Source organism: Chiloscyllium plagiosum, unplaced genomic scaffold (assembly GCF_037043375.1).
Source record: "Chiloscyllium plagiosum isolate Xiang-an unplaced genomic scaffold, Cpla_swu_hap1 HiC_scaffold_28, whole genome shotgun sequence".
NCBI classification, from domain to species: Eukaryota; Metazoa; Chordata; class Chondrichthyes; order Orectolobiformes; family Hemiscylliidae; genus Chiloscyllium; species Chiloscyllium plagiosum.
Genome location: NW_028270166.1, coordinates 22590227 through 22617810, shown reverse-complemented (window position 1 = coordinate 22617810; position 27584 = coordinate 22590227). Strand labels below are relative to the sequence as shown.

At 38.8% G+C, this 27584-nt stretch overlaps 1 protein-coding gene and 1 non-coding gene across 4 annotated transcripts in view; both read left to right on the top strand.

Moving 5' to 3' along the window:
* Positions 1 to 26061, top strand: part of LOC122565325 (uncharacterized) — a 61328-nt gene extending 35267 nt beyond the window's left edge. For 2 of the 3 annotated variants that reach the window (XM_087976045.1, XM_043721178.2), the window contains exons 4-9: positions 10027 to 10124; positions 11273 to 11319; positions 15635 to 15782; positions 18083 to 18226; positions 19266 to 19366; positions 25173 to 26061. In XM_087976045.1, the coding sequence (XP_087832171.1) occupies positions 10034 to 10124; positions 11273 to 11319; positions 15635 to 15782; positions 18083 to 18226; positions 19266 to 19366; positions 25173 to 25883 (1242 nt within the window). In that variant the 5' untranslated portion in view covers positions 10027 to 10033 and the 3' untranslated portion in view covers positions 25884 to 26061. The remainder of the gene's footprint in view (positions 1 to 10026; positions 10125 to 11272; positions 11320 to 15634; positions 15783 to 18082; positions 18227 to 19265; positions 19367 to 25172) is intronic. The other variant, XM_043721179.2, reaches the window with a different exon arrangement.
* LOC122539229 (U6atac minor spliceosomal RNA) lies at positions 22964 to 23087 on the top strand. The gene has a single exon (XR_006309009.1). It is a non-coding gene; the product is annotated as a U6atac minor spliceosomal RNA (small nuclear RNA).
* Positions 26062 to 27584: the final 1523 nt, after the last annotated feature.

Below are 27584 nucleotides of genomic sequence, written 5' to 3'. Positions count from 1 at the left end.
CAAGCCATTCACAATTGTGATTTGTAAATAAAGAGCCATTCTTTCACTGTCACTGGGTCAAGATCCTGGAACTCCCTTTCTAATGGTATTTTGTGTCTACCTACACCAAATGGATTGCCCCGGTTCAAGAAGGCAGCTTACCATCACCTTCTCAAAGGCAAGTAGAGATGGGCATTAAATACTGGGCAAACTAGCATCACTCACATCCTATAACTGTGCAAAGAACTGTTTTAAAGCGGTTTGCAAATGCAAATAGTGTTTGAGATTCTGCCCTGCAATACCAGTCAAAGCAGTTCTACAATGCAGAGGAACCAGTCATAGAGTCATAGAGATGTACAGCACAGAAACAGACCCTTCGGTCCAACTCGTCCATGCCGACCAGATAAGCTACCAAAAGAAGTAACTTTGTTAAAAAATATTTACGTGAAAGTAAGTAGGTGGTTGCAGGAGATATGTATTGAAATTACAAGCTGCTGCCAGAGTTAAGTCAAATTGATGATAATGAAAGCAGTAAATTGGGCCTCACGTTTATTCTGACAGACAAATTTCCTGGATTCTGGATCAGTGGTGCTGGAAGAGCACAGCAATTCAGGCAGCATCCGAGGACAGGCAAAATCGACGTTTCGGGCAAAAGCCCTTCATCAGGAATAAAGGCAGAGAGCCTGAAGCGTGGAGAGATAAGCTAGAGGAGGGTGGGGGTGGGGAGAGAGTGGCATAGAGTACAATAGGTCAGTGGGGAAGGAGATGAAGGTGATAGGTCAGGGAGGAGAGGGTGGAGTGGATAGGTGGAAAAGGAGCTGGGCAGGTCGGACAAGTCCGGACAGGTCAGGGGATCGAGTTTCTGGAGGTTAGAAGCTAGGATGAGGTGGGGGAAGGGGAAATGAGGAAAGTTGAAATCCACATTGATGCCCTGGGGTTGAAGTGTTCCGAGGCGGAAGATGAGGCGTTCTTCCTCCAGGCGTCTGGTGGTGAGGGAGCGGCGGTGGAGGAGGCCCAGCACCTCCATATCCTCGGCAGAGTGGGAGGGGGAGTTGAAATGTTGAGCCACTGGGCGATTTGGTTGATTGGTGCGGGTGTCTTGGAGATGTTCTCCATCAGTGACGACCGACTTGACACTGACATCTTCTACAAACCCACCGACTCCCACAGCTACCTGGATTACACCTCTTCCCACCCTACCTCTTGCAAAAATGCCATCCCGTATTCCCAATTCCTCCGCCTCCGCCGTATCTGCTCCCAGGAGGAGCGGTTCCACCATAGAACACACCAGATAGCCTCCTTCTTTAGAGACCGCAATTTCCCTTCCCACGTGGTTAAAGATGCCCTCCAACGCAACTCATCCACATCCCGCACCTCCGCCCTCAGACCCAACCCCTCCAACCGCAACAAGGACAGAACGCCCCTGGTGCTCACCTTCCACCCTACCAACCTTCGCATAAACCAAATCATCCGCCGACATTACCGCCACCTCCAAACAGACCCCACCACCAGGGATATATTTCCCTCCCCACCCCTCTCCGCCTTCCGCAAAGACCGTTCCCTCCGTGACTACCTGGTCAGGTCCACGCCCCCCTACAACCCACCCTCCCATCCTGGCACTTTCCCCTGCCACCGCAGGAACTGTAAAACCTGCGCCCACACCTCCTCCCTCACCTCTATCCAAGGCCCCAAAGGAGCTTTCCACATCCATCAAAGTTTTACCTGCACATCCACTAATATCATCTATTGTATCCGTTGCTCCCGATGCGGTCTCCTCTACATTGGGGAGACTGGGCGCCTCCTAGCAGAGCACTTTAGGGAACATCTCCGAGACACCCGCACCAATCAACCAAATCGCCCAGTGGCTCAACATTTCAACTCCCCCTCCCACTCTGCCGAGGATATGGAGGTGCTGGGCCTCCTCCATCGCCGCTCCCTCACCACCAGACGCCTGGAGGAAGAACGCCTCATCTTCCGCCTCTGAACACTTCAACCCCAGGGCATCAATGTGGATTTCAACAGTTTCCTCATTTCCCCTTCCCCCACCTCATCCTAGCTTCTAACCTCCAGAAACTCGATCCCCTGACCTGTCCGGACTTGTCCGACCTGCCCAGCTCCTTTTCCACCTATCCACTCCACCCTCTCCTCCCTGACCTATCACCTTCATCTCCTTCCCCACTGACCTATTGTACTCTATGCCACTCTCTCCCCACCCCCACCCTCCTCTAGCTTATCTCTCCACGCTTCAGGCTCTCTGCCTTTATTCCTGATGAAGGGCTTTTGCCCGAAACGTCGATTTTGCCTGTCCTCGGATGCTGCCTGAATTGCTGTGCTCTTCCAGCACCACTGATCCAGAATCTGGTTTCCAGCATCTGCAGTCATTGTTTTTACCCAGACAAATTTCCTGTTTACCTTCACTACAAACAAACTTATCAAACAATGCTTTTCCTCAGAGCTTTGACATGAAATGAGTTTGATTGTGCATGTTGAACAATCTCCCTACTACATCAGTAGCAGCCAGTGCTGGACATCTTCTTTATCTTTAATTCTAGCAGTTTTTGTACAAAATGTTTCTGAATTGTATGCAGGAAAGCTGAAGGATAACTGTCAACGTTTTACTGAGGTGAGGTGCATAGAGTTGCAAGAGTAGGATGAATGATAGCAGAATGAAGGAGTGGAAAGACTATGGTTGAGTAAATCAGTTAAAGATGATCAAGTGTAGGTTTTGGTGAGACTGTGATAGGAAGGAGTATGATGGTAAAAAGGTTAAGGATGGTGAGGGATTTGGGAGCATGTTTGATTGCTGGAATGAATAGGGCATTGCTGTGCTTAGGACCATCATTTCCCTGTAATTTCCATGATAAAGGTGCAGCTATTAATGGCCCCCTGCTCTTAGTACACCAAGTGATACTATCCATTAAATCCACCCTGAAAGGAAAGTACAAAAGTAAATAGAGCAGAAAGCTAAAAAGAATTAAGGAAATAGAAGCAGCAAATAAGAGCAAGACAGAACCAGAGAAGGAAAGACAAAAAAAAAGAGCAAAGACAGGTATGTGTAGAGGGCAACCATATTCACTAACTCACTATGTTTAACTCCACAAGAGATTCACATCAGTATACTCAAAAATGCTTTTATCAACTTTACCAAGTTAATGTTCCCATATACAGACCGTGTAAACCTCTTGTGCTGTACCAATTGTCCAACCTGTACGATCGTCATTAATAGTAGGATTTAGTTACAACATAATGAGTTTGTATTTCCCTTACAAATATGCACATTGGAATTTAAAGTGATAAAATAAAAATATGGACAGAATACATGACTTTAAGATGTTAATTGAATTGCTTTGGTTCAATTGTCCACCACTCACTAACCAAGCTGGACTTGAAATCTAAATTCATTGATGTACAACAAGGATTAGACCCTGCTCATATGAGCTGACCATATGGTATGTATTAACTCATATACCCACAATATCACCACTGCCAAAACCAAATCTCTTAACCAGTTGGTTTACCATATTGGAAAGTACTTTACATACTAACACGTTCTAGCTGATTTGATGTAGCCAGAGTTTGAAGCCTTCCTTTCTCATTAGTATTTCAGTTCTTTGTCAGGGTAACCTTGAAACAGTCTTTGAAATGGCCACAAGTTCCAAGTTGGAGGAGAAAGTGAGGTCTGCAGATGCTGGAGATCAAAGTTGAAACTTTATTGCTGGAACAGCACAGCAGGTCAGGCAGCATCCAGGGAACAGGAGATTCGACGTTTCGGGCACAGGCCCTTCTTCAGGAAGGTCCAAGTTGTCAACTTGAAAGAATTGAGGTATCTAATGATGAACAAAGTGACATTAATACATAATTTTGACCCCAAGTAACCCTAGATGCAACTGTTCAAGCTACATTGTGACAAGTGGGCCATTAGAGTTAAAGGAGATTTAAGATTGTAACCTTTAGAGTGCCAAATATTTCTACAACAAAAAAGAATAGAAAGGCATCTGAATACAAGAACAATTTAGAACAAATGAGAAGCCTTAAATTTAGACCCAATCTCTTTAAATGAAACGTCGATAGGTGCAATTTATAATCTTTTAGAAAGAAATACATTAACCATAAGGCAAAATCGTCTTACCAGACCATATGGCTGCACTCTCATTAGTGAATAAGATGACCAGTGGTGGTTGAACTTGAGGGTAACCAGGCCTCAGACAAGGGGAGAATTTGAGAAGAGAGTCCTTCATCATAACCTCAGCCAGAGTGGAAATTGAAACAAAGTTGCTGTCATTCTGCAGCACAAACCAGCCGGCTGAGTTAACCCACCACAACAATGTCTGTACATGGCAGAGAAAAGATGCTTCTCTACATCCATGGTTAACAGCTTCCTTTCAGGAATTAATTGGCTTAGGAGGTATTTTGGTTGGGGTCAAACTGACTAGAAGGGTCCAGTTTTGATCCCTAATCTGCTGCACTGGTCTGGGTAATGGTGCGATATTTAATTGGGTCTCAGAATTCTTGGGTTACTTTGCTGAAGTCCTAGAAATATGAAAAAAAAATATGTAGAACTTTAACTGTTAACTGTTAGAAATACCTTAGGCGTTAGGTTCATATGGTCTTAAAAGAGGAAGTGATGAATGTGACTTTTTTTTATAATCTAGTGTATCAGATGATGTTAAATCTCACATCCTTCAAATCCAAAGGGTGAATTTATCTGAAAGTTACAGTTATTAAATTTATTTCAAAGACAATGTAATTAAGCAATTTTCTTTATCTCTGTGTATTAATGAAGTTATACTCTATGATGCAGATCTCTGGGAAACCCCTTTCAGTGGAGCAATTATTATTGTTATTGTTAATTCATGGCAGCATTTTTTGCCCATCTCTTGTACTTGACAAGATGGCAGTGAGCCTTATTTTTGAGCCCTATGGTAAAGGCCTCTCTTCAATAATATTTAAAGGAAGGCATTTCTAGCATTTTTGACCCAATGATATTGAAGGAATGGTGATAAATATCCAAGTCAGTGTGCTATGTGTTTGGGTGGGATAACTTGGGAGTAATGTTATTTCCATGCATATAATACCCTGTATAATGGACAATATAACAGTTTTAGTCATTATGTCTAATTTGCAAATGTAACTTGTACCTATTGTTCCTATGCAATAAATTACATCTTGTTAAGACAAATTCCTCTTCTTGATAAGACTCACAAGTTTTCAATATCTGTTGCTATTAATCAACCAGGTTGATAGATCCAGTATATAAAGGAAGGCTGGGTTTCTGTTAATCATTACTTTGTATTTTTGTTACATCAGGGGCTGTTTAACCTATTTGTTAGTTTCAAGGTTAAATGAGAAGAGAGGAAGATTGGTGGCAACACTGCACCCCAACCATGAAGTGGTAGTGGTTGGTTCTACTTCACATGCAACTCCGTTGTCTTTCCAATTAATTGGTTTAGGAGGTATTTTGGTTGGGGTCAGACTGAATAGAAAGGTCCAGCTTTGATCCCTAATCTGCTGTACTGGTTTGGGTTATGGTGGGATCTTTTCATTGGGTCTCAGAATTCTTGGGTTCTACAGGACACATTCAGTTCAGCTTCCACTTCTTGACTACTTTCTGTTGTATATATGCAGAATTGGACACTGCTATGATGCTAACAATGATTGAATGTCCCATCGATGCCAACTATCTCGGTTTGCACATGAAGATGGGAGGCATGAAATGGTTGCTACCATTCAAGTTAAAGTGTATGATAAATCTGACAGTAAAAATGAATTATGCCCATTTTTCTTCCAAAGTTTATGAAACAAGATAGTCAAATACTAACAATTGCAAAATCTTTATAAAGCATCTTCAAAATGCAATGAATCCTATGATGCTTTATAAAAGATAACTAACAAACAAATGCTGTGTCAAAAAAAGTAAGAAAGATGTCTAAAAAGAGATAAAATTATAAAATAGCAACATTTCTAGCAACAATTGGAAATGGTTCAGTCTTCCTGATGTTCAGCTAAAGGAAGTTACAACTTAACTAAGATTTAATGTTTATCTGGTCTAATATCATGGAAGTGGTTATGGAATCAGAATATGTGTTGAATAGATGGACATGAATATCATCAGTGTAGATGTGCATATTGATCTATTAATGGCAGTTAAGAACAAAGAACAATGCAGCACAGGAACAGGCCCTTAGGCCCTCTAAAACTGCACCAATACATTTTCCTTTTCCATACTAAAACTGTCTTCACTCACAGGATCCATATCCCTCTATTACCTTGCTATTTATGTATTCATCCAGGTGCTTCTTGAATGCTGCTATTGTGTCTGCTTCCACCACTTCCTCTGGCAGTGCATTCCAAGCACTCACCACTCTTTGTGTGAAAAACTTGCCTTGTGTATTTCTTTTAAACTTCCTCCCCCCACCCCCCGCACCCCCTCCCACCACCCCTACACCTTGAACCTGTATCCCCTAGTAATTGAGCCCACCACCCAGGGAAGTAGCCTCATACTTTCCATTCTATCCATGCCATTCAATTAGGATAGTGAAGAAGGCGTTTAGTATGCTTTCTTTGATTAGTCAGAGTATCGAGTACAGGAGTTGGGAGGTCATGTTGCAGCTGTATAGGATACTGGTTAGGCCACTGTTGGAATATTGCGTGCAATTCTTGTCTCCTTCCTATTGGAAAGATGTTGTGAAACTTGAAAGGGTTCAGAAAAGATTTACAAGGATGTTGCCAGGGTTGGAGGATTTGAACTATAGAGAGAGGCTGAACAGGCTGGGGCTGTTTTCCCTGGAGCTTTGGAGGCTGAGGGGTGACCTTATAGAGGTTTATAAAATCAAGAGGGGCATGGATAGGATAAATAGAGAAAGTCTTTTCCCTGGGGTCGGGGAGTCCAGAACTAGAGGGCATAGGTTTAGGGTGAGAGGGGAAAGATATAAAAGTGAAGTAAAGGGCAACTTTTTTACACAGAGGGTAGTACGTGTATGGAATGAGTTGCCAGAGGATGTGGTGGAGGCTGGTACAATTGCAACATTTAAGAGGCATTTGGATGGGTATATGAATGGGAAGGGTTTGGAGGGATATGGGCCGGGTGCTGGCAGGTGGGACTAGATTGGGTTGGAATATCTGGTCGGCATAGACTGGTTGGACTGAAGGATCTGTTTCCATGCTGTACATCTCTATGACTCTATAATCTTATAAACTTCTTTCAGATCGTCCCTCAACCTCTTGTGTTCCAGTGAAAATAAACCCAGTCTATCCAACCTTTCTTCATACTAAATTCTCCATACCAGCAACATCTTTCTGATAGTGTGGTGACCAGATCTGTATGCAATAACGATGTTTGATAAGGCAAAGGAAGTGTCCAAAAATAGTTCCTTGGGAAAATCCAAAGGAAACAATGTTGGGGAAGGAAGGGAAGTGTAGCTAAAGATATGTTGATTTTGTTCAGACAGGTGAGTTGAACCACCCAAGGGCAAATTTGCAGGCCTGAACAGCAAAACAAATAGCTGATGGTGAAGAATGGCATGATCAGTTTAATCAAACACTGCAGCGAAGCTAAGAAAGGAAATGCACTATCATTATCACAGAGTCTTGAACTGATTGCTATTCTAAGATAAACTGAACTGAATTACGGGAATTTCAATACAGTCTTGCAAGAAAGATAGGCGTCTGCATGTTTGAATCTTAATTATAAAGGTTTATATTTCTTTTTTCCCTTATAGTTACCATCGGACTGCAGTTTTTACATTCTAAAGTTATGGTAAAGGAAATAATGATCTCTCTGAAAGTTAGTCATGTTATCAAAATCAACAGATGTTATATTGTCATACCACACCATAACATTTCCCATCAAATACTAATGTGTTTCTAGGAGTTCAGACATCATGCTGTAGCTGTAGAGGACATTGGTGAGGCCACATTTAGTAGATTGCATGCAATTCTGCTTACCCTTCTATTGGAAGGATGTTGTGAAACTTGAGAGGGTACAGAAAAGATTTACAAGAATGTTGCTGGCTCTGGAGGGTTTGAGTTATAGAGACAGGCTGAATAGGCTGGGCTTTTTTCCCTGGAACGTCAGAGGTTGAGGGGTGACCTTATAGCGGTTTATAAAATCATGAGGGGCATGAATAGGGTGAATAGCCAAAGTCTTTTTCTGAGGGTGAGGGAATCCAAAACTAGAGGGTATAGGTTTAAGATGAGAGGGGAAAGATTTAATAAGGGTCTAAGGGGTAAATTTTTCATACAGAGGGTGATGCATGTATGGAATGAGCTGCCAAAGGAAGTTGTGGAGGTGGGCACAATTACACATTTAAACGGCATCGTGATGGGTATATGGATAGGAAGTGTTTAGAGGGATATGGCCAACTGCTGGCAAATGGGACGAGGTCAGATTGGGGTGTCTGGTCGGTGCAGACGATTTCGACCAAAAGGTCTGTTTCTGTGTTGTATGTCAATGACTCCATGTCAATGTGAGTTTTGCTGGGCCTTTCTGTTCTGGAAATATTGATTTAAATTTTACTTCCCTGTCTGTTTCTAGTTATGTTCATGAACAACACCTGAAAAACAATGGAATTTTCAACAAGAGTCCCATTGTGTGCTAACTGTGGCTCAGATAGAAACATCTTCAGCTCCATAATAGAAGGCTCTGGTTTCAATTCCCTCTGTAGGACATGACCTGTAACAAACTAGTGAGTGAATGGTGTCCTGTCAGAGATGGTGCCTTTTGGATCAAACATTAAACTAATGTTCTGCGTCTTCTCTCAGGTGGATATAAAAGGTCCCAAGGCATTATTTCAAGGAGTGCTCTGGCCAATATTTATCCCTCAATCAAATCACAAAAAAAGTCTAGTCCTTATCACATTGTTGTTTGTGGGAACTTGCCATCCACAAATTAGCTGCCATATTTCGTACATTGCACAAGTGACTGAAAATTACTTTATTAGTTGTAAAATGCTTTGATCATCCAGTAGTCATGTAAAGGGCCATATATAATGTAAGCCTTTCTTTTATGACAGCAACAGTGCCAAATTTCTACTAAAATGATTCTGATTTAACAAGATTACCAAAACATTTGCAAAATGTAAACATCAAAATTCAGTATTATCAATACACAGACTTCCTCCAACGCTTACTCTTCTGTTCATAGTTTGATGACAGTTCCTATGGACAGATCAAATACTCTATGAACCAGAACCTAAATCTTCATTTCCCAATGAGTGGGTTAGCATGTCCATGTTTAACAGTTAGTCCCTCGAAAGTGCATATCACTAACTGGAGAACACATAAAATGTCTAACTCATCCTCCATCATTTGGAATACAGGCTAAAATTAAAGTATTCAAATTTGTTTACAGGTGAAGTAGAATACAGAAACAAATAAATGCAACAATCTACCAAAATAGCAAACCAACTAGAATCAGTTAATTGATCCTTTTAATAGGGCTTTTTTATTTAACAATCTCTGACAAGCATCAGATCCTTACGAGGAGATAACTGATTTTGTCTCTTTCACAGACATTTAAGAGATCTTGTACATAAACTATAAGAATTCCAGTTCACCCAGTAGGAACATTAAAACTGGCCGTTTGATTTTCTGCAATGAGGCTATTGTCATGTTACAGTCAGTTTCCTTGAAATAAGTAGAGATGGTAACAATCAGTATGTGTTGGAGGCAAGGTGCTAGTTCCCCTAGATGTGTACATTTGTATATTTCCCTCTGGAATGTGTTGTAGTTATACACTAGGCATGTCATTGAGAGGAGTTGGCTCTGTCAATTCATGTTAAGCAGTACGTTTGCACAATTGCTCCTCAGCCAACCAGATCAAAGGGATCTTTTTAATCAAAATCTGTTTTGTTGCTGCTGTGATTTTAGGGCTATGGTGACATAGTAATCTGTATTTTAAGTGTGTATATTTTAAAAACGTGAAATAAAACATGTTTCTGTGATAATAACATTCTCTCATGATCTGTGTCTTTTTTCATGAAATGCTGTAAAATAATCCTCAACAGAGATTACAACAAAATTAAGCAATTTCTTTTAATCTTTTTAAAGATCTAACATGGAGGAAGACATTTTCAAATCAGTCGAGGAAGATCTCGCGGATGCAATACAAGAAATAGTACCTCAAGAAAAGCCCCTGCTAAATCAAGGTGTATGAAAGTCAAAACATTTTAATATCACATTTTACAACAACAGCCTAAAAAGGGTTCTGCTTTTTAACTTTGAGTTAATTTAGAAGCATGACCAGGTATAAGTTTATTGTGGCAGTGTTTGGAAGACATATTATTCTGTTAGTTTCATCTGTTTTCTCCAACATTACTTTCTCTTTCACAACAGACTATATTTGTATCAGCGCTAATCTCAATTCAAATATGCAATGGGATGCGAGGGCGATTGCTGGGGATAATTTAATACCAATGATTCCCTTCCAATAAAAAATCTTCCTTTGCTTTCCCCTCTCCCACTGTTGAGGTAGTTCAGTTTGAGAACTTTTGTGAGTAATTATACGTGTGAAGCCATGTTGTTCCATTTGTTGCTGCGTTAGTGTGCTTCACCATAGCATTTTCTTATTTTGTATGCTCATATTCACACTCCTCGTTGCCCTCATTCAATATTCTTCCATATTTACTTATCACTTCAATTTACTAATCAAACTATCATGGCATTTACCAGTGATGTTACAGTCTTCAGATGAAGAAGAATTAGAGAACTATTGAAATAGGGGCACAAATGCAACTCCAACTTGTTTTTTATAACATTTGATTTGACAATATTTGGTATTGAGTATGAAAATGAGAGAATTTAGGAGGCTGGGAAATAGAATTGGATGGCAATGATGCTTCTCTACGATGCAAACTGGTACTTACAAAACTGAAACATCATACTGCCACTGCTGGCAAATGATTGCAATTACAGTACTGAATAACAAGTCAACAAGTAGATTTTATTATAAATGTGGACACGGAAATTTATGAAGATACAAAATATGACAGTAAGAAGAGAGGTTAATAAATAAATGTTTGTGCCAATGGAAGAACTATTAACACATGATAACTCTTTATTTTGATCTTTTATAGATTCCCACCTCAAGTTCTGTTGCCTTTCCATTTTGTCACAAAGTTGTCAGTTAATAATTAGATCATTGTAATCTTTTTCTCACATTCATTTATTTTTGTACTTTTCCATTTTTTTTGTCCACATAATTGTAACAATTGCAATGAAGTGTAGATTCTCACAAAGGATAGGATCAGCAGTGAGCTATCTTGGAATTGTCTAACGTTTGATTCTTTCACTACAGATGTTCCTATATTGAAGAAAAGTAAAAAGATCAGTGAAAAATCAGACGTAAGTGCTCATTGTTTGTATTTAAGAATGTTATTTAATACTGAATTATGACACTGATAACATGATAGAAATAGTTTTGAAGATGCACATTAGATATTTGTTCATGAATAGAACTTATCATATAATTTCTTCTCAACCCATCATCACTGACCCCCAGGATTTCCCATGACGCCATAATCACTAAAACCTTTCAATCTCCCCCAGTTCCCTCAATCTCCCTTTTCCCACCACATGATCAGTGCCACCCAATTATTCCCACCATTTCACCCTTACAATTCTTATCCTCAACAACTATAAAACATAGCCATCTCTGGGTAGTGGCCTCTTCTGGACAGTTACCTGCCCTAAGGTTGGCCAGATCAGTTTCTCAATCTGGATTTCAGATGAGGAATCTATTTGAAAAGGATCCTAGAGTTCAGAACTTCCTGATCATAAACCCTGTCCACAGCAAATCACTAGATTAAGTGACAGCTAGATTAATAAGGACATTTAACAAATAACAAGTAAAGCACTCAGAAAATTTTTGAGAAGAATGGAATAGTATAGCAGAGAGGTTAAATTAAATATGTGCAGAAATTTGTTTAGAGAACAATTAGAATGTTGTTAACAGTTCTGGTTTTCATATTATAGAATGGATGTAGAATACTGGACAGTTTTAAAAATACTGGGAAGATACAGAAACTGAAAAGTCATACCTATCAGGAAATATTGAATAAATAGGTGGGAGAAAATTTCTTTTGGAAACAAGAAACCTGTGACATGACTGATGAAGGTCTTTATGATTATTGAAGAGTTTGAAATGGTAAACATAGAAAAAATGTTACCCCTTGTGAGAGAGGCTAGAACTAAGAGTCATCAATATTACTAATAGATCAACTAAGAAAGGCAAGCACAGCATTGTCCTGAGAGGCTAAAATGTGAAATTAGCTACTACAAAGAGTAGTTAAAACAGTGCTTTCCAATGTTTTCCAAGTGTAACCCTGTTGAGAAGGTTGAAAATGGTTGTGACTCCTGGGTGAAAATTGAAAATAAGGAAGGTGAAGGGGTAAGGCCTGTGAAAGCACTCTGAGGTGAGGGGATGGTCCTAGATGGCAATTGTTCCCTCAGAATCTGTAATTCCTAAAGTTCAGCTCTGAACCATTTGGGGCCCTGAATCAAACTTAAGGAAGCCCCTAAGCTAAAGTGACCAGCATAGATGCAATTATGAGGAAAGTACATAATCATATGAAGGATAAAGGTATACGAAGGAAGATTGATGACGAAGGATAGGAAGGGCCAGCTGTGAAGCATAAATAATGGCGTTGACTTGTTTGATCCAACAGCGTGTTGTCATGCTGTAAATATAATGAAATATAATGGAAGTCACAGGTCTGTTGTCCAAATCTTCCGCAATAATGTAACAAACCAGTTTTACACAGAATATATGGGAGATAGTGATGTAATGTTGTGGAACTAGTTATCAAAAGTTGCATGCTAATGCTCGCTAGATGTGGATTCAACTCCTACAGCAGATGGTAGCATTTAAGTTCATTTAATTCAAAAATCTGGAATTGTAATCCAGTTTAAGTAATGGAAGTAATGCTAACCATGAATCTATCATTAATCATCATTTTAAAGTATCTAGCTTGCTAATATCCCTTTTAGGAAGGAAATCTGCTATCGTTTTCACTCCAGGTCCACAGCAATGTGGTTAACTGTTAATTACCCTCTGAAATTCTGGATTAGTGGTGCTGGAAGAGCACAGCAGTTCAGGCAGCATCCGAGGAGCAGTAAAATCGATGTTTCAAGCAAAAGCCCTTTTTTTACTGCTCCTCGGATGCTGTGCTCTTCCAGCACCACTAATCCAGAATCTGGTTTCCAGCATCTGCAGTCATTGTTTTTACTCTCTGAAATTGCCTAGCAGGCCACTTAGTTCAAGGGCAATTAGAAAAGGGCAGCTAAAGCTGGACTTGTCAGTGATACTGAATCTCCTAAAAGAATCAGTAAGAAAATATATATTGGTATAAAGTGTTTCTTAATATCTTGTCCAGGACAGCATGATTTGAGAATGGATGTTAGAGATACATCAAGTAAATTATTAAGAAAATAATCAAGCAGCTTAATTTTCAGAAAGAGCATTCATGCTTGGCAAATGTATTATATGTTGGCAAACTGTAATTATGGAATGCCACAGGGATAAGCACTGGGGCCTCAGCTATTTGCAATCAATACTAATGGGTTGGAGGAATCAAGTTGGAGGAATCAAGTGCATTGAAGCCATATTTGTTGATGATACAAAGACAGGTGGAAAAATAAGTTGTGAGGAAGTTAAATGAATGAGTAGTGATAGTGTAAGTACAGTGTGGAATATGTGACATCATCCATAGTGGTAGGAAAAATAGACAAGAAAATATGACTTAAATAGTAATTGCAGTTTGCTGCAGTAGAGAGGAATCTGATACCCTCAAATATGAGACACACAACTTTAGCATGGCTTAAGAGCGAGTAACTAAGAAGGCAAATAGAACACTCGCCTTTAGATGTCATGTCCAAACTTTGTTGTCAGATTCGTAACTCTAAAAATGGGCTGTATTTGGTGTAGAATTAGCTGGACTTGTCTTCTTAAAAAAAAAGTCTCAAAACCTATTTCTGCATAGACTGGCTCAGGTTTCCAGAAAGACCTAATTAATTTGCTATGGATGGGTTCCCCCTTAAATTTACATATCAAGAGAAGGTTTATTTGTGAAATTTACACTTGTAATTATTTATGGACTTACCCTAAACTCAGAATCAATGTACTTTCAGACTCAGATAAGAGAGCTGCAGAAACCTGTTCACTATAAATAGGTGTGAATGCCATCATCCATTCTTTATTTTCTAGAACTAGCCTCCAAATTTAGAATAATGCGTGATTTGAGAATGGATGTTCGAGATGTATCAAGTAAATTATTATGAAAGTGGTAACAACGCATTTGGAAAATCATAATATTTTCAGGCAGATTAATTTTCAGGAAGAGCAATCATGCTTAACAAATGTATTAGGCAAAAGTGAGGACTGCAGATGCTGGAGATTAGAGTCAAGGTTAGAGTGGTGCTGGAAAAGCACAGCAGGTCAGGCAGCACCCAAAGAGCAGGAAAATCGACATTTCGGGCAGGAACCCTTCATCAGGAATGTATTAGTCAGTATTAATCATCTAACTAAAACTGGCTACAAATAATGAATCCTATTACTCCAGAACTGGGACAGGGATGCTGGAGGATCCAGTTAGTCTTTGAAAAACAGCAAAATTATCATTTGAAATGATATGCCCCTTTACCATATCTGCAATGCATGTTTTTACTAAGATGAACCAAACATATGAATTAATAGTAATTCTTTTGTTTATAACTTGTAAAAGTGCATTATTCTCTTGAGCTGTATTTTTCTCAAGTGTTTGTGCCCATATATGAGTGAATGACATAGCATTACATTTTCATGGTAAATGTGTGAACAAGTAATCTTCTTTATTTAAACCCATGAAAGCTTGCTGTTGGTTAAAAATTGATCACATGCTCAGGGCTTAACAAATAATGACATCTTCCTTTTCAAAAGGTTATGAAGAATTAGGGTAGGGTTACAGTTCTGACTCCTCCTTGTCCATTACAATGGCAAATGGGATGCAGTATAAAAGTTGGGAAGTCTTGTTACAACTTTACATATGTTAGTAAAATCACACACTTGTACTGCATTTAGCACTAGTCTTTTTAATTAAGGAGGGATACTTGCATTTAAGGCAGTTCAAAGAAGTTTTACTTAGTTGATTACAGGGATGATTGAGCTGTCAAAATGATGAAGTATCAGTTAGTTATGCCTATGCTAATTAATGAGAATGAAAGGTGACCTTTTCGAAATATATAAAATTCTTGATAGGATAGACCCTGAGAAGGAAGAGTCGAGGACTGGTAGACAAAGTTTCAGAATAAGGGATTGCCCATTTAAGATGGCGATGAAGGGAAGTACTTTCTGTCAGAAGGTGGTGAATCTTTTAAGTTCTCTACCCCAAGGACCCGTGGATATTGAATATATCCAAGGTTGATGGAGACCAGTTCTTCAGATTATATGTTCAAGCCTCTAGAGTGACATTCGAAGCTGCAATTTTCTTCCTCCAAGATAGGAGTTATAGCATTGAGCCAAGATTGATATCTAGTAATCAAGTCGCTCATCTACTTTCTCTCTATATCATGCTAGTACTAATGGATAATGCTAACATGGAATAAGATATTTGTGCTCATAAGAAATTCTTCTTTTGGCCTTGCCCAACAAGGTTTTATGATACAATTATGTACTTTTTTGCAGGACACAGAAAAGGAAGAAGATGAGTTACAAATTGAGGAAGTAAAGGCAGAAAAATATAAGGGTGCACATGATAGACAAATGGCCAGACAAAAATCAAGTACTGAAGCACAAAAGGATAGAAAACTGAGCAGTAAGAAGCCAGAGGAAGGTAATGCAAAGAAAGACGACCTTATGATTCACTGTTAAAAACAGAAGGGAAAGAATATTACATTAAAAAAATTGTTACATGCTAAGTTTAAGTACAAGTTGAACTCCAAGTTGTAAATTTTCTGAACTGTGCCAATTAGGACCTGATTGAAATTGTTATGCTCTCTTTTAATGAAAATGATTCTTTGATGATCAGGAAGAGCAAGACCTTTTGGAGAGTAATCATTTCATACAATAGTCTCTAAAAAGAGTCAATTGATTTATCAAGGAAGGCTGCATTAAAGACCACTGCCTGCACAGTCCACGCAGCAATCTTTATCCTTCTCAATGATGCGCACTGTGCAAACTACTCAGGTAGCAACAATGGCACTAGAAGGGGCTCTGATGAAATCCCCACTATATGATGGTTTTACTGACAGAGTAGCCATATTTACATCAAATAACGCATGCAGATTAAAACAATAGTAATAATTATATTATATAGAATATGTATTGGCCAGAGGAAAAAAACTTCTAAATTAACTTATTTACATAAATCTTACTTTTGATATTTGAAACTGTTTAACAGTAGCTTACTCACTGACATCTTTAATATTTAAATATGTAGTTGTTTGCCAGCTGGAAATTCTTTGTATCATACACTTTTAGAGCTACATGTAAAATTTTCTATGAAGTGCTTCCAATAGAATTTTCAAATATTCAGTCACAAATTCTTAATTGTTAGACCTTTAATATAAATGCCCTACAAACTTAATGATGTAGACTGATTTTGAACAGCTGCACTTACAGTGGTTTAAATTTAAAAAAATAACAAAGTGAACAGTGTATACTCTAAAATCATAACATGACTGGGAACTTTCAGGCTCGTGATCTCATCTCATAGTTCAGCAACACATGACTACAACTTCCATTTGAGAACTATAACATAATTTCTTCTCAACTGAACTCAATCTTGAAATCACAACCAGAACTGAGGCAAAGGAAGTGGATTTAAGCATTTAACTGAACATTGCTCCTCTGACATTACCACCCCAATGGTATATGTTGGCTGGAAGTGGGTTTGCAGTGGATGCCAGTACAATGATCTCAAGTCCCATCTAATCAGTTCTGAGTAACTGCATAGCTGCGTATGTATGTATTGGTAGAATACTGATAGGTGAGCACAGATTCAGTTTGATGCAACAGCTTATTTTGCTGTACAGTCTTTTCTCTTCTTCCTCCAAGAAGCACAAGACAAATTGGCACTCTTAAATTCCCATTAAAACAGGAAAGGAAATAGAAAAAGCAGGTTCATAGATATCACAAAAGGCTGCTACAAGTCTTATTGCAAAAACATTAAATTCATTTCCATGAAGAAATACCAATATCATCACTGCAGTGATATGATTGAGCACTGTACCAATAAAAGCAAATTACTGCGGATACTGGAATCTGAAACCAAAAGAGAAAGAGTCAGTTAGAAAGGGTGCTTTGTCAAAGGGCCAGTTAGACTCAAAACATCAGCTCTTTTCTCTCCTTACAGATGCTGCCAGACTTGCTGAGATTTCCCAGCATTTTCTCTTTTGGTGAGCACTGTATCAATGTAGACACTGGGAAATTACCTTAATATCTAATTATTAAGAAATATGCTTTTTAATAGAAAATTCTGATGGTACAAAAACAGTCATTTGCTTTATGTGAAATTAATTCTAGATTTTCTGTTAACCATTGAATCTGAACATTTAATTGCAACCAGAAATTTTGGCAAACTATTTATATACAATTAAATGCTTTATCACCATTTCTCAATACATAGGGATTGCGTGATGTGATTTATGAACATCAGGCTTCAAAGTTTTAATTTTCTTTACAATAAATGGGTATAATTTAACTGTAGCAAAACAATTATAAATAAGTTGGATTTTAGTATAATTAACCATAAACTGGTGAGTCCTTACCTTGCCAGTTCAAAGCATAGTCAGGAAATTGAATAGGCCTTTAAAATTAAGTGGGTGTCATAAATAACAAATTGTGTGACCACTTTTCAAACCCAATGTTAACTGCACACCAAAAAGAAAATCTACCTGGGAAAGTTCCAAGTCAATTCTGGAGCTTTGAATTTCTTATGATCTTGCATGGATATATCTAACTTTTTCCATGTATTTTATACAAACTATTTGCTGTGAGCAGATTTCTTTTCTCTGATTCTAAGGATTCATTTTCTTTCTACTACCACTACATTATGAAAGGAAGCAATGAGAAAGCACTGTGACCAAAAATAGGGAGGGAAGTAAACATTTATTTTTGTCCTTCCTTTGTCAGTGAAGTTGCAAAAAGAGGCTATTGAAAGAATTCAAGCAAAGCAGATTGCTGAAGAGGACCCTTGGGCACAAATCACCTTAAATCGATGCATTATAATTGCTGCAGCATTTGTGGTGTTCAGCATGGGTGTCCAGTTGATTGTAGGTAAGCATTGCATGATATTTTTTTAAATTTTGAAGCTTCTGAGTGGATAGAATAATTCAAACTCCAGGTTACACAGTCATGGATGTAGTGATATAAAAACACAAGTTGTTCAATATATGATATAGAGAATCCTACAGTGTGGAAACAGACCATTCAACCCATACCAACTCTTTGAAGAGCATTCCACCCAGACCCATCCTTTAACCTCACATTTCCCATGGCTAATCCACATAGCCTGTACATCCCTAGTCAGTATGGACAATTTAGCATGGCCAATCCACCTAACCTTCACATTTTTGGAGGATCAGGGTATAGGTAGTAATGGAAAACACCTCTTGCCTTTCCCTCCATCTCTCCTGAATCCACTCCCCCCCCCCCCCCCCCACCTCCTGGAAGCTTCCCCCATCACTGAAAATGATTCTGTCCCTTGTCGACTGGTGTGAAGCCAGCAACTTCCTTGTCTAAAGGGGCACACTGCTGACCACAGCACCTGCTGGTCTCTGACTGATCAAGTAAGGCAGGACATTGTTCCCTGAGGACATGACATGCTGAAAAGCCCACAAAGTGAGCACTTATGTGCCTGATTGGCACGTGATCTAATGGGCTTTCTTGACTTGGTGGTAGGGGTTTCCTGTGATTACATGTTGAAAACAAATTGTAAAGTTTTGCCCCTATTGTTTTGCAAGTAGCGACATCCACATGGACCAGAAGCATGTCCAGCTTTCTCTTCAATTAATTCAGCTCAACCTGTGACCTAATAACATCATAAAAACACACATGAAGGGTTAATCTTTTTAAAGGGAAAATAATAGGTGAAATGGTGGAAATGGCTTTCCCGTGGATTGAATGTTGCACTTAGACCTCGACATAAGATACTGTCTAAATGAAACGAAAACAGAAAAGGCTGGAGAAATTCAACTGTATCTGTGGAGAGAGAAATAGTTAACATTTTACATCCAATATGACCCTTCTTCAGATTTGCATGTTCTGTTTCAAATTTCCAGCATTCACAGTATTTTGCTTTTATTACACTGTTTAGATGGTTGTCTCACACAGACTACTTTCACAGGTGTTTTTGAAGTAGACGATATGTTGGTGTATTCTGACAGTGACTTTCTTGATAATGAAGATTTGAAATTGGTAAGAAGGCTTCTTTAAAATGTACAAAAATGTATGATATCCATTTTAAAATGATCTTGAAATATTATATCATATTTTGCATTTTCCTATAAAGGCAGAAGTGAATATCTTAATTGCTGTGAACCCATTAATAGATATGACAATCCAATATTATTTAGTGATTGTATTATTGTATTTGGCTGCATGTTTACTAGAAAATTGACCGTATGGCTTCCCTTGAACAAATGTTAATTATAGTTTCTCTGTCCGCGTTTTTGAATTTTAATATTAAATTTGTAGCTATCAATAATTCCAACCTATTTACATGTGAACAAAAGATTGTAAATCGCCTTAAAAATATTGGAACTTTTTGAATCTGTTAATGATACCAGAAATAATCATCTTTAACTCCTCTTACCATCAGAAAATCTGTTGATTAATATATTGATTCAGTTTCTAAATTTATTGATAAATTCCATAACTTTGATGATAAAACTGTGAGTGAAGCATCCCCCTACCTTCATATTATCTAGTAAATTAGTCAGGACAATCAACTTTGTTGCTACTGATGATTTCTCGCAATAGCATCTGTGACATATGAACATTGGTCATCGAAGTGTTTAATGTTAGTCAATTTATTAAACTGAATTTGGGTTTAAGGAGGGAAATCTACTGGGTTGTGTTGAGCAGTTGACAAAGGTGTCAAAATATAAATAGGGAATAAAAAGATTGCATAAGAAGTATAGACTCTTAGTGAAGAGGAAAAACACAAACCAGGGAAGATAAAGGATGACACTATAAAGCAAAAGAACTATAGGTAGAAAAAGCAGATAACAAATATTAAACAAGAGTGGAATCAGTAAAGGATCAAAATTTGTACTAGGTCAAAGCTGAGTAAAAACAAGATTGAGGATTAAACCAAGAATTAATAATAATGGGCTAACTTAGATTTTAGCTGCCTGGTGGGAATGACGCCAAAGAGAGGGGTTTGGGTTTAAGATACTGTTGTGTAGCAAAGCTGTGCTACAACTGTGCATGATGCACAGAAGGAGTCCACTGCAAAAATCCTCCCATCTTAATTCAGCAGCAAAAGCTTCCTAAGTCTGTAGTGGTCCTCACAATGGTTACCCTTATAGCACATGTGCCTTATGGTGGTCCTCTCCTGTGAGTCGAGTCAGTCTTGGTGATGGAACAGAAGGCTGGTCATCCATATGCTACCAAGGGTGAGCTGCTTTACAAAGTATAAGTTCATCATCACAACTTTCAAAATTTCTGGCATTGAAACAGGAATCTTTACACATGTTGGCACACTCAATCTCTTCATTCTACAATAGAACCCCTCTCTGTGGTGGACGTTAACAGGATCAGAATGAATAATCTGTAGATGAAACTAGCTAGAGGTTGGGGTAATTGGAAAATGGCACACAGATAGAATTCACTCTCTCTTTCATGGCAGTCCAACATGCATAAATAATAGTAAACATTTGTCTGTTTCAATATTACCACTATATTTAAAGCAATTACTAGAGTACAGATATTTTTCATCTCTGTTAGTGTGATGTATAAGGTGGTGACTGACACATCATACCCACTGATGAAATAATTCTCTGTACGACACACCAATCAGCTCATTACAAACAAATAGGCAGCACATAGCAAACTTCTTGCCCTATCAGACACTTTGACACTGGTGTCAAGTTGCCAGAAGATGTCAGCCAATTAGTTTCTATACCCTAAGGACCATGATTCAAGACCTACTCTGGAGGGAATCCAGTGATGAGATGGTAAGGCATTTTCTCTTTGTGTTGTTGGATGCAGCACATAGAGTTGGAGACAAGGGTCAGGAGGTGATTCTGAGAGACCATCCATCTTTGACCCCTATCCTTGCCTCTGACTTTCCCAGATTTGGGGTAATTGGCAGTGAAAATTAATAGGCAGGTCAACCTGATTTTCAGGTCATGAAACTAGCCACCTTTCCTACCATCCACCAGGGAGACAGGTATTCGGGGAGATGGTGAATTGAAACTATTTAGTAGCCATCAATTGATCACTTAAGGTGAGTGGTGAGTCAAGAAAGTCATCCATTTTCAGTAGCATTTAATGGCAGAGTTGATGAGAAGGGAGCAAGTTTCTGTCCATGTCAAATTCATCCAATTATTTCTTCATCTTTCCACCTTTCTTAATATCTCTAAGGAAAGAAAAATATCACCCATATTACCTGCCAGAAAACGTTGGAAATAGTCAGATCAGCCATTATCTGTGGAGAGGGAAATGTATCAGATATGACCCACTGACTATTGCATTTTGCATTTTTATTCCAAATTTTCAGCATCAGTGGTGTACTCTATCCTTGGTTCTGTGTAAAAATCTGATTTTATAGCAGTGATTAGTTAACTAGCAAAGTTTGTGACAACTTGAGAAGGTGAAATGGCCAGTGCAACAAATTTTCTCCACCTTCCAAGCTAGGAAACATGAAACAGAAGAACTCTAGTGACATCAGTGGCAGAGTGTGAAATTACAATAGTTGTTTAACAGCCAAAAGGTTAAGATAGTGATTAACAATGGGAAAATCTGACGTGGGAAAATGACAAAATATGACTGCAGGAAGTAATATTTTCTACACAGATGTTGCATGCTAAGGTATCAGATTCTTTGAGTTGTTATTTTTAAACTCTTGAAATGTCACTATTTGCTACAGTAACAATAAAGTAAACATTATTCCAGGCAATTGATTTGATTTTTAATATTTAAATGTAGAATTTGCAAATGTCTGCACTTTAGTAATTATCCTAAATATAGTGGTAACATTGAAACAGACAATTTTGACTAATATTTATGTATGTTGAACTTCCATGATCACAGTAATTTTTATGAAGAAAATGCTTCCCTAAACAGAAAGATATAGCATATATTGTCTTGAAATCAGCATGTTAATACAAGTAAACCTTCTAAGTTTACTCAGTGATCACTTTTATTTTCAATGTATTTATCGCCTTGATTATATCTGTATTGATTTTTAATCTTTGTGGTTCTGTCATGAACATTTCAGAGGACCTTCTGTAATTCTTTAATTAGTTTCGACATTCCCTAAACTCATTCATGGATGGAAATGTGTTGCTGGAGAAGCGCAGCAGGTCAGGCAGCATCTAGGGAACAGGAGAATCGACGTTTCGGGCATTAGCCCTTCATCATTCCTGAAGAAGGGCTAATGCCCGAAACGTCGATTCTCCTGTTCCCTAGATGCTGCCTGACCTGCTGCGCTTCTCCAGCAACACATTTCCATCTCTGATCTCCAGCATCTGCAGACCTCATTTTCTCCTAAACTCATTCACCCTCAGTTTAGGGTCATTTGCAATGCTCACCAACATTTAGTGCATTTCTGATTCTAGGTAATTCAAATAGATCAGAAATGTTAGGCACTCCAAGACTGGCCTTAGTACATTCCATTCATCTTAACTGATTCATTTGCCAAATTACAACTTACGTTTCCTATTCCTTCAAACTATGTGTCAGTCTTTCGTGTTGACCTAATGCTTTCAAAAAGTCGAAACATAAAATATTATAGCAATTTCAATGCACACTAGAGAAGTCAGTTCTGAAAAAATATAAAGGAGATTAATGTTGTATATAAGGAGAAAAGGTTAGCAGTCTGCTTGATAAGGATGGCAGGGGTTCACATGACTTTACAACACACAAATCATTAAGGCATTACCATCTGCTTACTGGCATCTAATTGTTTTGGGGGTCCTCTTGTCATGCAGTGGTAGTGTCCCTACCCCTGGACTGGGAGGCTGGGGTTCAAGACCTACCTGCTCCAGATGAGTGTAATAACATCATGAACAGGTTGATTAGAAAAGTAGATTAAAGTAAAAAAAAGTCAGGGGAACTTTCCCTCTTTTGCTCTAAATAATATAAAATTTTATATTGTATGAAATTGCTTTCAGCAAAACATGCTATTATGGAATGCATATGATCCTAATGTCCCTTTATCTAGGGGACTTGAATACAAATAAACAGACATCATACTGTAGTTATACAAATAGTTAAACTTGCACCAGTTCAATTCTGGACACTGCACATGAGGAAGGATATATTAATGTATGAGGGACTGCAATGACCAGAATGATACATAGATTTCAAGCATTAAATTAGGAAAGATTACACAAATTAGAGATTCCTGGAATTTAGTTTTCAAAACGTAAAGGGAACTAACAGGGTAGATAGAGATAAACTATTTTGGCTGAAAATTAGAAGACTCTAAGACATGGTATAAAAACAGAGCCAGGCTTTTCAGCAGTGAAATTGAATCATAGAATCCCTATAGTGTGGAAGCAGACCATTGAGTCCACACCAACTCTCTGGAGAGCATTCCACCCAGACCCATCCTATTCCTGCGTTCCTATGGCCAATCCACCTAACCAGTACATCTTTGGACTATGGGAGGAAACTGGAGCACACCCATGCAGACACAGGGAGAAACTCCACACGGACATTGGCCAAAGGTTGGAATCAAGCCCGTGTCCCTGGTACCGTGAGGCAGCAATGCTAACCACTGAGTCACCATACCAATGAAAATTTGGACCATACTTCCAAATAGCGTTGTTGCTGGATCAATTGTTCATTCTAAATGGGGGATTGAGTTTAAGAGGGGGATCAAGTTTAAGAGCCGCGAGGTTTTGCTACAGGTCTACAAGTCCCTGGTGAGACCACACTTGGAATATTGTGTCCAGTTCTGGTCGCCCTATTATAGGAAAGATACAGGGACTTTGGAGGGGGTGCAAAGAAGGTTTACCAGGACGCTGCCTGGACTGGAGGGCTTGTCTTATGAAGACAGGTTGACTAAACTTGGACTTTTCTCTCTAGAGAGAAAGAGGAAGAGAGGTGACCTGATCGAGGTATACAAGGAAATTAGTCCAACACCGGCATCTCCAAATCAAGGAAATGAGAGTCAATAGCCAGAGACTTTTCCCCAGGGCAGGATTGACTGACACGAGGAGTCATAGTTTTAAGATATTAGGAGAAAAGTATAGAGGGGATGTCAGAGTTAGGTTCTTTACGCAGAGAGTTGTGAATGCATGGAATGCGTTGCCAATGGTGGTGGTGGAAGCAGAGTCATTAGGGACATTTAAGCAACTGCTGGACATGCACATGGACAGCAGTGAATTGAGGGATGCGTAGGTTAGGTTAGGTTATTTTACATTAGGATTAATCCTCTGCACGACATCATGGGTCGAAGGGCCTGTTCTGTGCTGTACTTTTCTATGTTCTAAATCTTAGATTAACATGTTTCAGTTAACCAAGGTTATTAAGTGATATTGGGGATATCTGAGTACAGGTATTTGGACTCAGATTACAGATCAGCCATGTTTTAATTGAATGCCAGAATGGACTCAAGGTGCTGAATGGTCTCCTCCTGATCTAATTTTCCTGTCTGGCTTATACTGAGTGATAACAAGATATATGTGATATATGAGAGGATCCAGGCCTAAATGAAACTGCGAATTTATTCTTGGTCTTACAAGTATGTTCCTCTGTTCAGCACCTTCCCCCTTCAGCTGCCTGTGATTTTTTAAAAAGTCTTGCCTTTTATTATATCTTTCACAATCTCAGTGTTCCCAAATTGTTTTACAGCCAATTAAATAGTTTTGAATGGTGGTCACCGTTGTAATGTAGGAAACACAGCAACTAATTTGTGCTCAGTAAGCTTTTAGAAACAACAACATGTAAAGACGAACTAAGTTGTTTTACTGATGTTAATTGGTGGATAAATATTGGTCAGACCACTGGATGGTAACATTTCTTCAGAGCATGTTTTTTTTCTCACCAGGCAGAAAGGACTATGCTAGAGGATCAGATAGCGATCACAGAAACTGAGAAAGCCATCAATGAACTTGAGAAGAAGTTTCTTCCTCAAACTCCTGTCAGAACAGATTTGAAAAAGACATGTACCACCCTGAAAGGAAAACCAGGAGGCTGCAAGGTTGAGGCAGTTGATAAAAAACAGATCTCTGCGTACATTAAGGAGATCAAAAGCATTAAAAGTGGATATAAGCCAAAAGATAAAGACTCAGAAACCAGGTCCAGTAAGGACAGAAAAGATCACAAGCCTGAATTTGAAAAGAAAGATGATAAGTACTTCAAAAAGGAACACAAGGAGGAAAAACACAGGGGCCACCAGGGCTATCAAGAGCAGCACTTCAAAGAAGGTGATGGCAAGAAGCTTTCCAAGGGCAAAGAAGAGGGATGCGATAAGGGGAGTAAATTTAATCAGGTCGATTTTCCAAGAAGACATGAGAAAAATGTGAAACAAGGAACATACAACAAACACCAAGGCCATTATAAAGACTTTGAGAAGCACAAGTATTTCATTAAGCAAGATGACAACAAAAAACATGATTATAAAGTGCATAAAGAATATAGTAAGTACAGAGTATTCAAACGCAGTAAGCATTATGGAGGTGAAAGCATTTACAAGAAGGGTGGCATGGGAAAACACTTCGGTAAAAATAAATTCAAAGAAAGTAGAAAACATGACTAATTAGGTTCAAGTTCCAACCTAGATGTATTTGTGATGAGTTGCAATGACTAGAAAATATTTCCACCTTGTGTGAAATGACTAAACAGAAATGTTAGTTTATATCAGTGAAGTGCAATGTTTCTAAATAAAAGTACAGCTATTATTGCACCAAATAAAAATCTCCTTGTGTCAAAAAGGATTATTTATTTGTGTGTGAAGTTAACATTTTTAACACTGCCTCACAGGCACTCAAATTATCTAAACCAAGTACAGCTGTATAATGAGGCAGCGGTGTGTAACTCAGTAATTTCCACATCGGAGCAAGGAATTGTCGAGACCAAATGGTTTATTCACTTTGAGATTCCTGTTTGTTGAATTACACACCGAGTATACCGCACTATGTGTTTCAAATTCTCTTAGTCTGTCAGTGGATTAGACATGCCTTATTTGCGTGTCATTTTCTATTCTCCGAGAAACTAGGTGGTGCAAATTCGTGACACAGAAATTAAAGTGGGTACTCAGGTCTGCAGCTGTAGTAAATATTCTGGCTAAAACTGTCTTAATTTCTTATCCCAACTAATACGCCCTCTATCGAATACCCTCAGAGAGTAACCTTGTAGCTTCAGTATTATAGCACTGCACCGCCCAGCTCTGGCCTTCAATTTTTATTTTGGTGGCAGTAAATATGTATGTTCACAATACTGGGATGAATAGATGTAATGAATATCAGGGTTTCTTTCTTTATTATTGTTATATTAGCATCTGCTGAAGCTGAATCCATTATTTATGTGCTTTTATGCTCTCTGTTTATGGATTATATAGTTTAAACTCTGTTTATGGTCCCTGGATGGAATTTTCCCCTTTTCCCTGGTATGATGTGAGCAATGGCATGGAGAGAATGAAAAATTCAGAGTCTTGACATTGAGAAAGGGTTTTACGATTTTCCATTCAAGCCTTATAGCAAGTTCATGATCACAGAATCCATACATAGAAGCTCATCAAGTCTGCAACAATCCTCAAAAATACCCTAACCCTGCATTTCCCATGGCTAATCCATCTAGCCTGCAAATCCCTGGACATGATGGGCAATTTAGAATGGCCAATCCTGCACATCTTTGGACTGTGGGAGGAAACCAGAGCATTCAGAGAAAACCCACACAAACATGGGGAGAATGTGCAAACTCCACACAGACGGTCACCCAAGGGTGGAATCAAACCGGGGTCCCTGGTGCTGTGAGGCAGCCGCACTAACCACTGAGCTACCATGCCATCCTTTGAAAATGAACACCTTATTTCCTGAATTTGTATCTAAGTATGGCCCTAACACACCTTATTTGTGTGTCATTTTCTATTCTCCGAGAAACTAGGTGGTGCAAATTCATGACACAGAAATCAAAGTGGGTACTCAGGTCTGCAGCTGCAGCTCAATGAATGGTTTCCCCTGACACGATCCAACTGCTTCTTCACAACAATGTCCCTGCATGCTCAAATAAAAGTAAAATGCTGGAAATCTGAAAGATAAACAACAGAAAGTGCTGGAGAAACACAGCAACTGTGTAGAGAGAAATAGCATTAAAGATTTTGAGCTCAATTTTTTGGAATCATGCATGCTCCATGGACTCCATCCTCCTCAGCATTTTGTTCACATTTGCCTTTGGCAAATCATCAGTCACGTCACTTCATTATGCCTGCTGTCAGTCGAACATATACACACCATTTCAA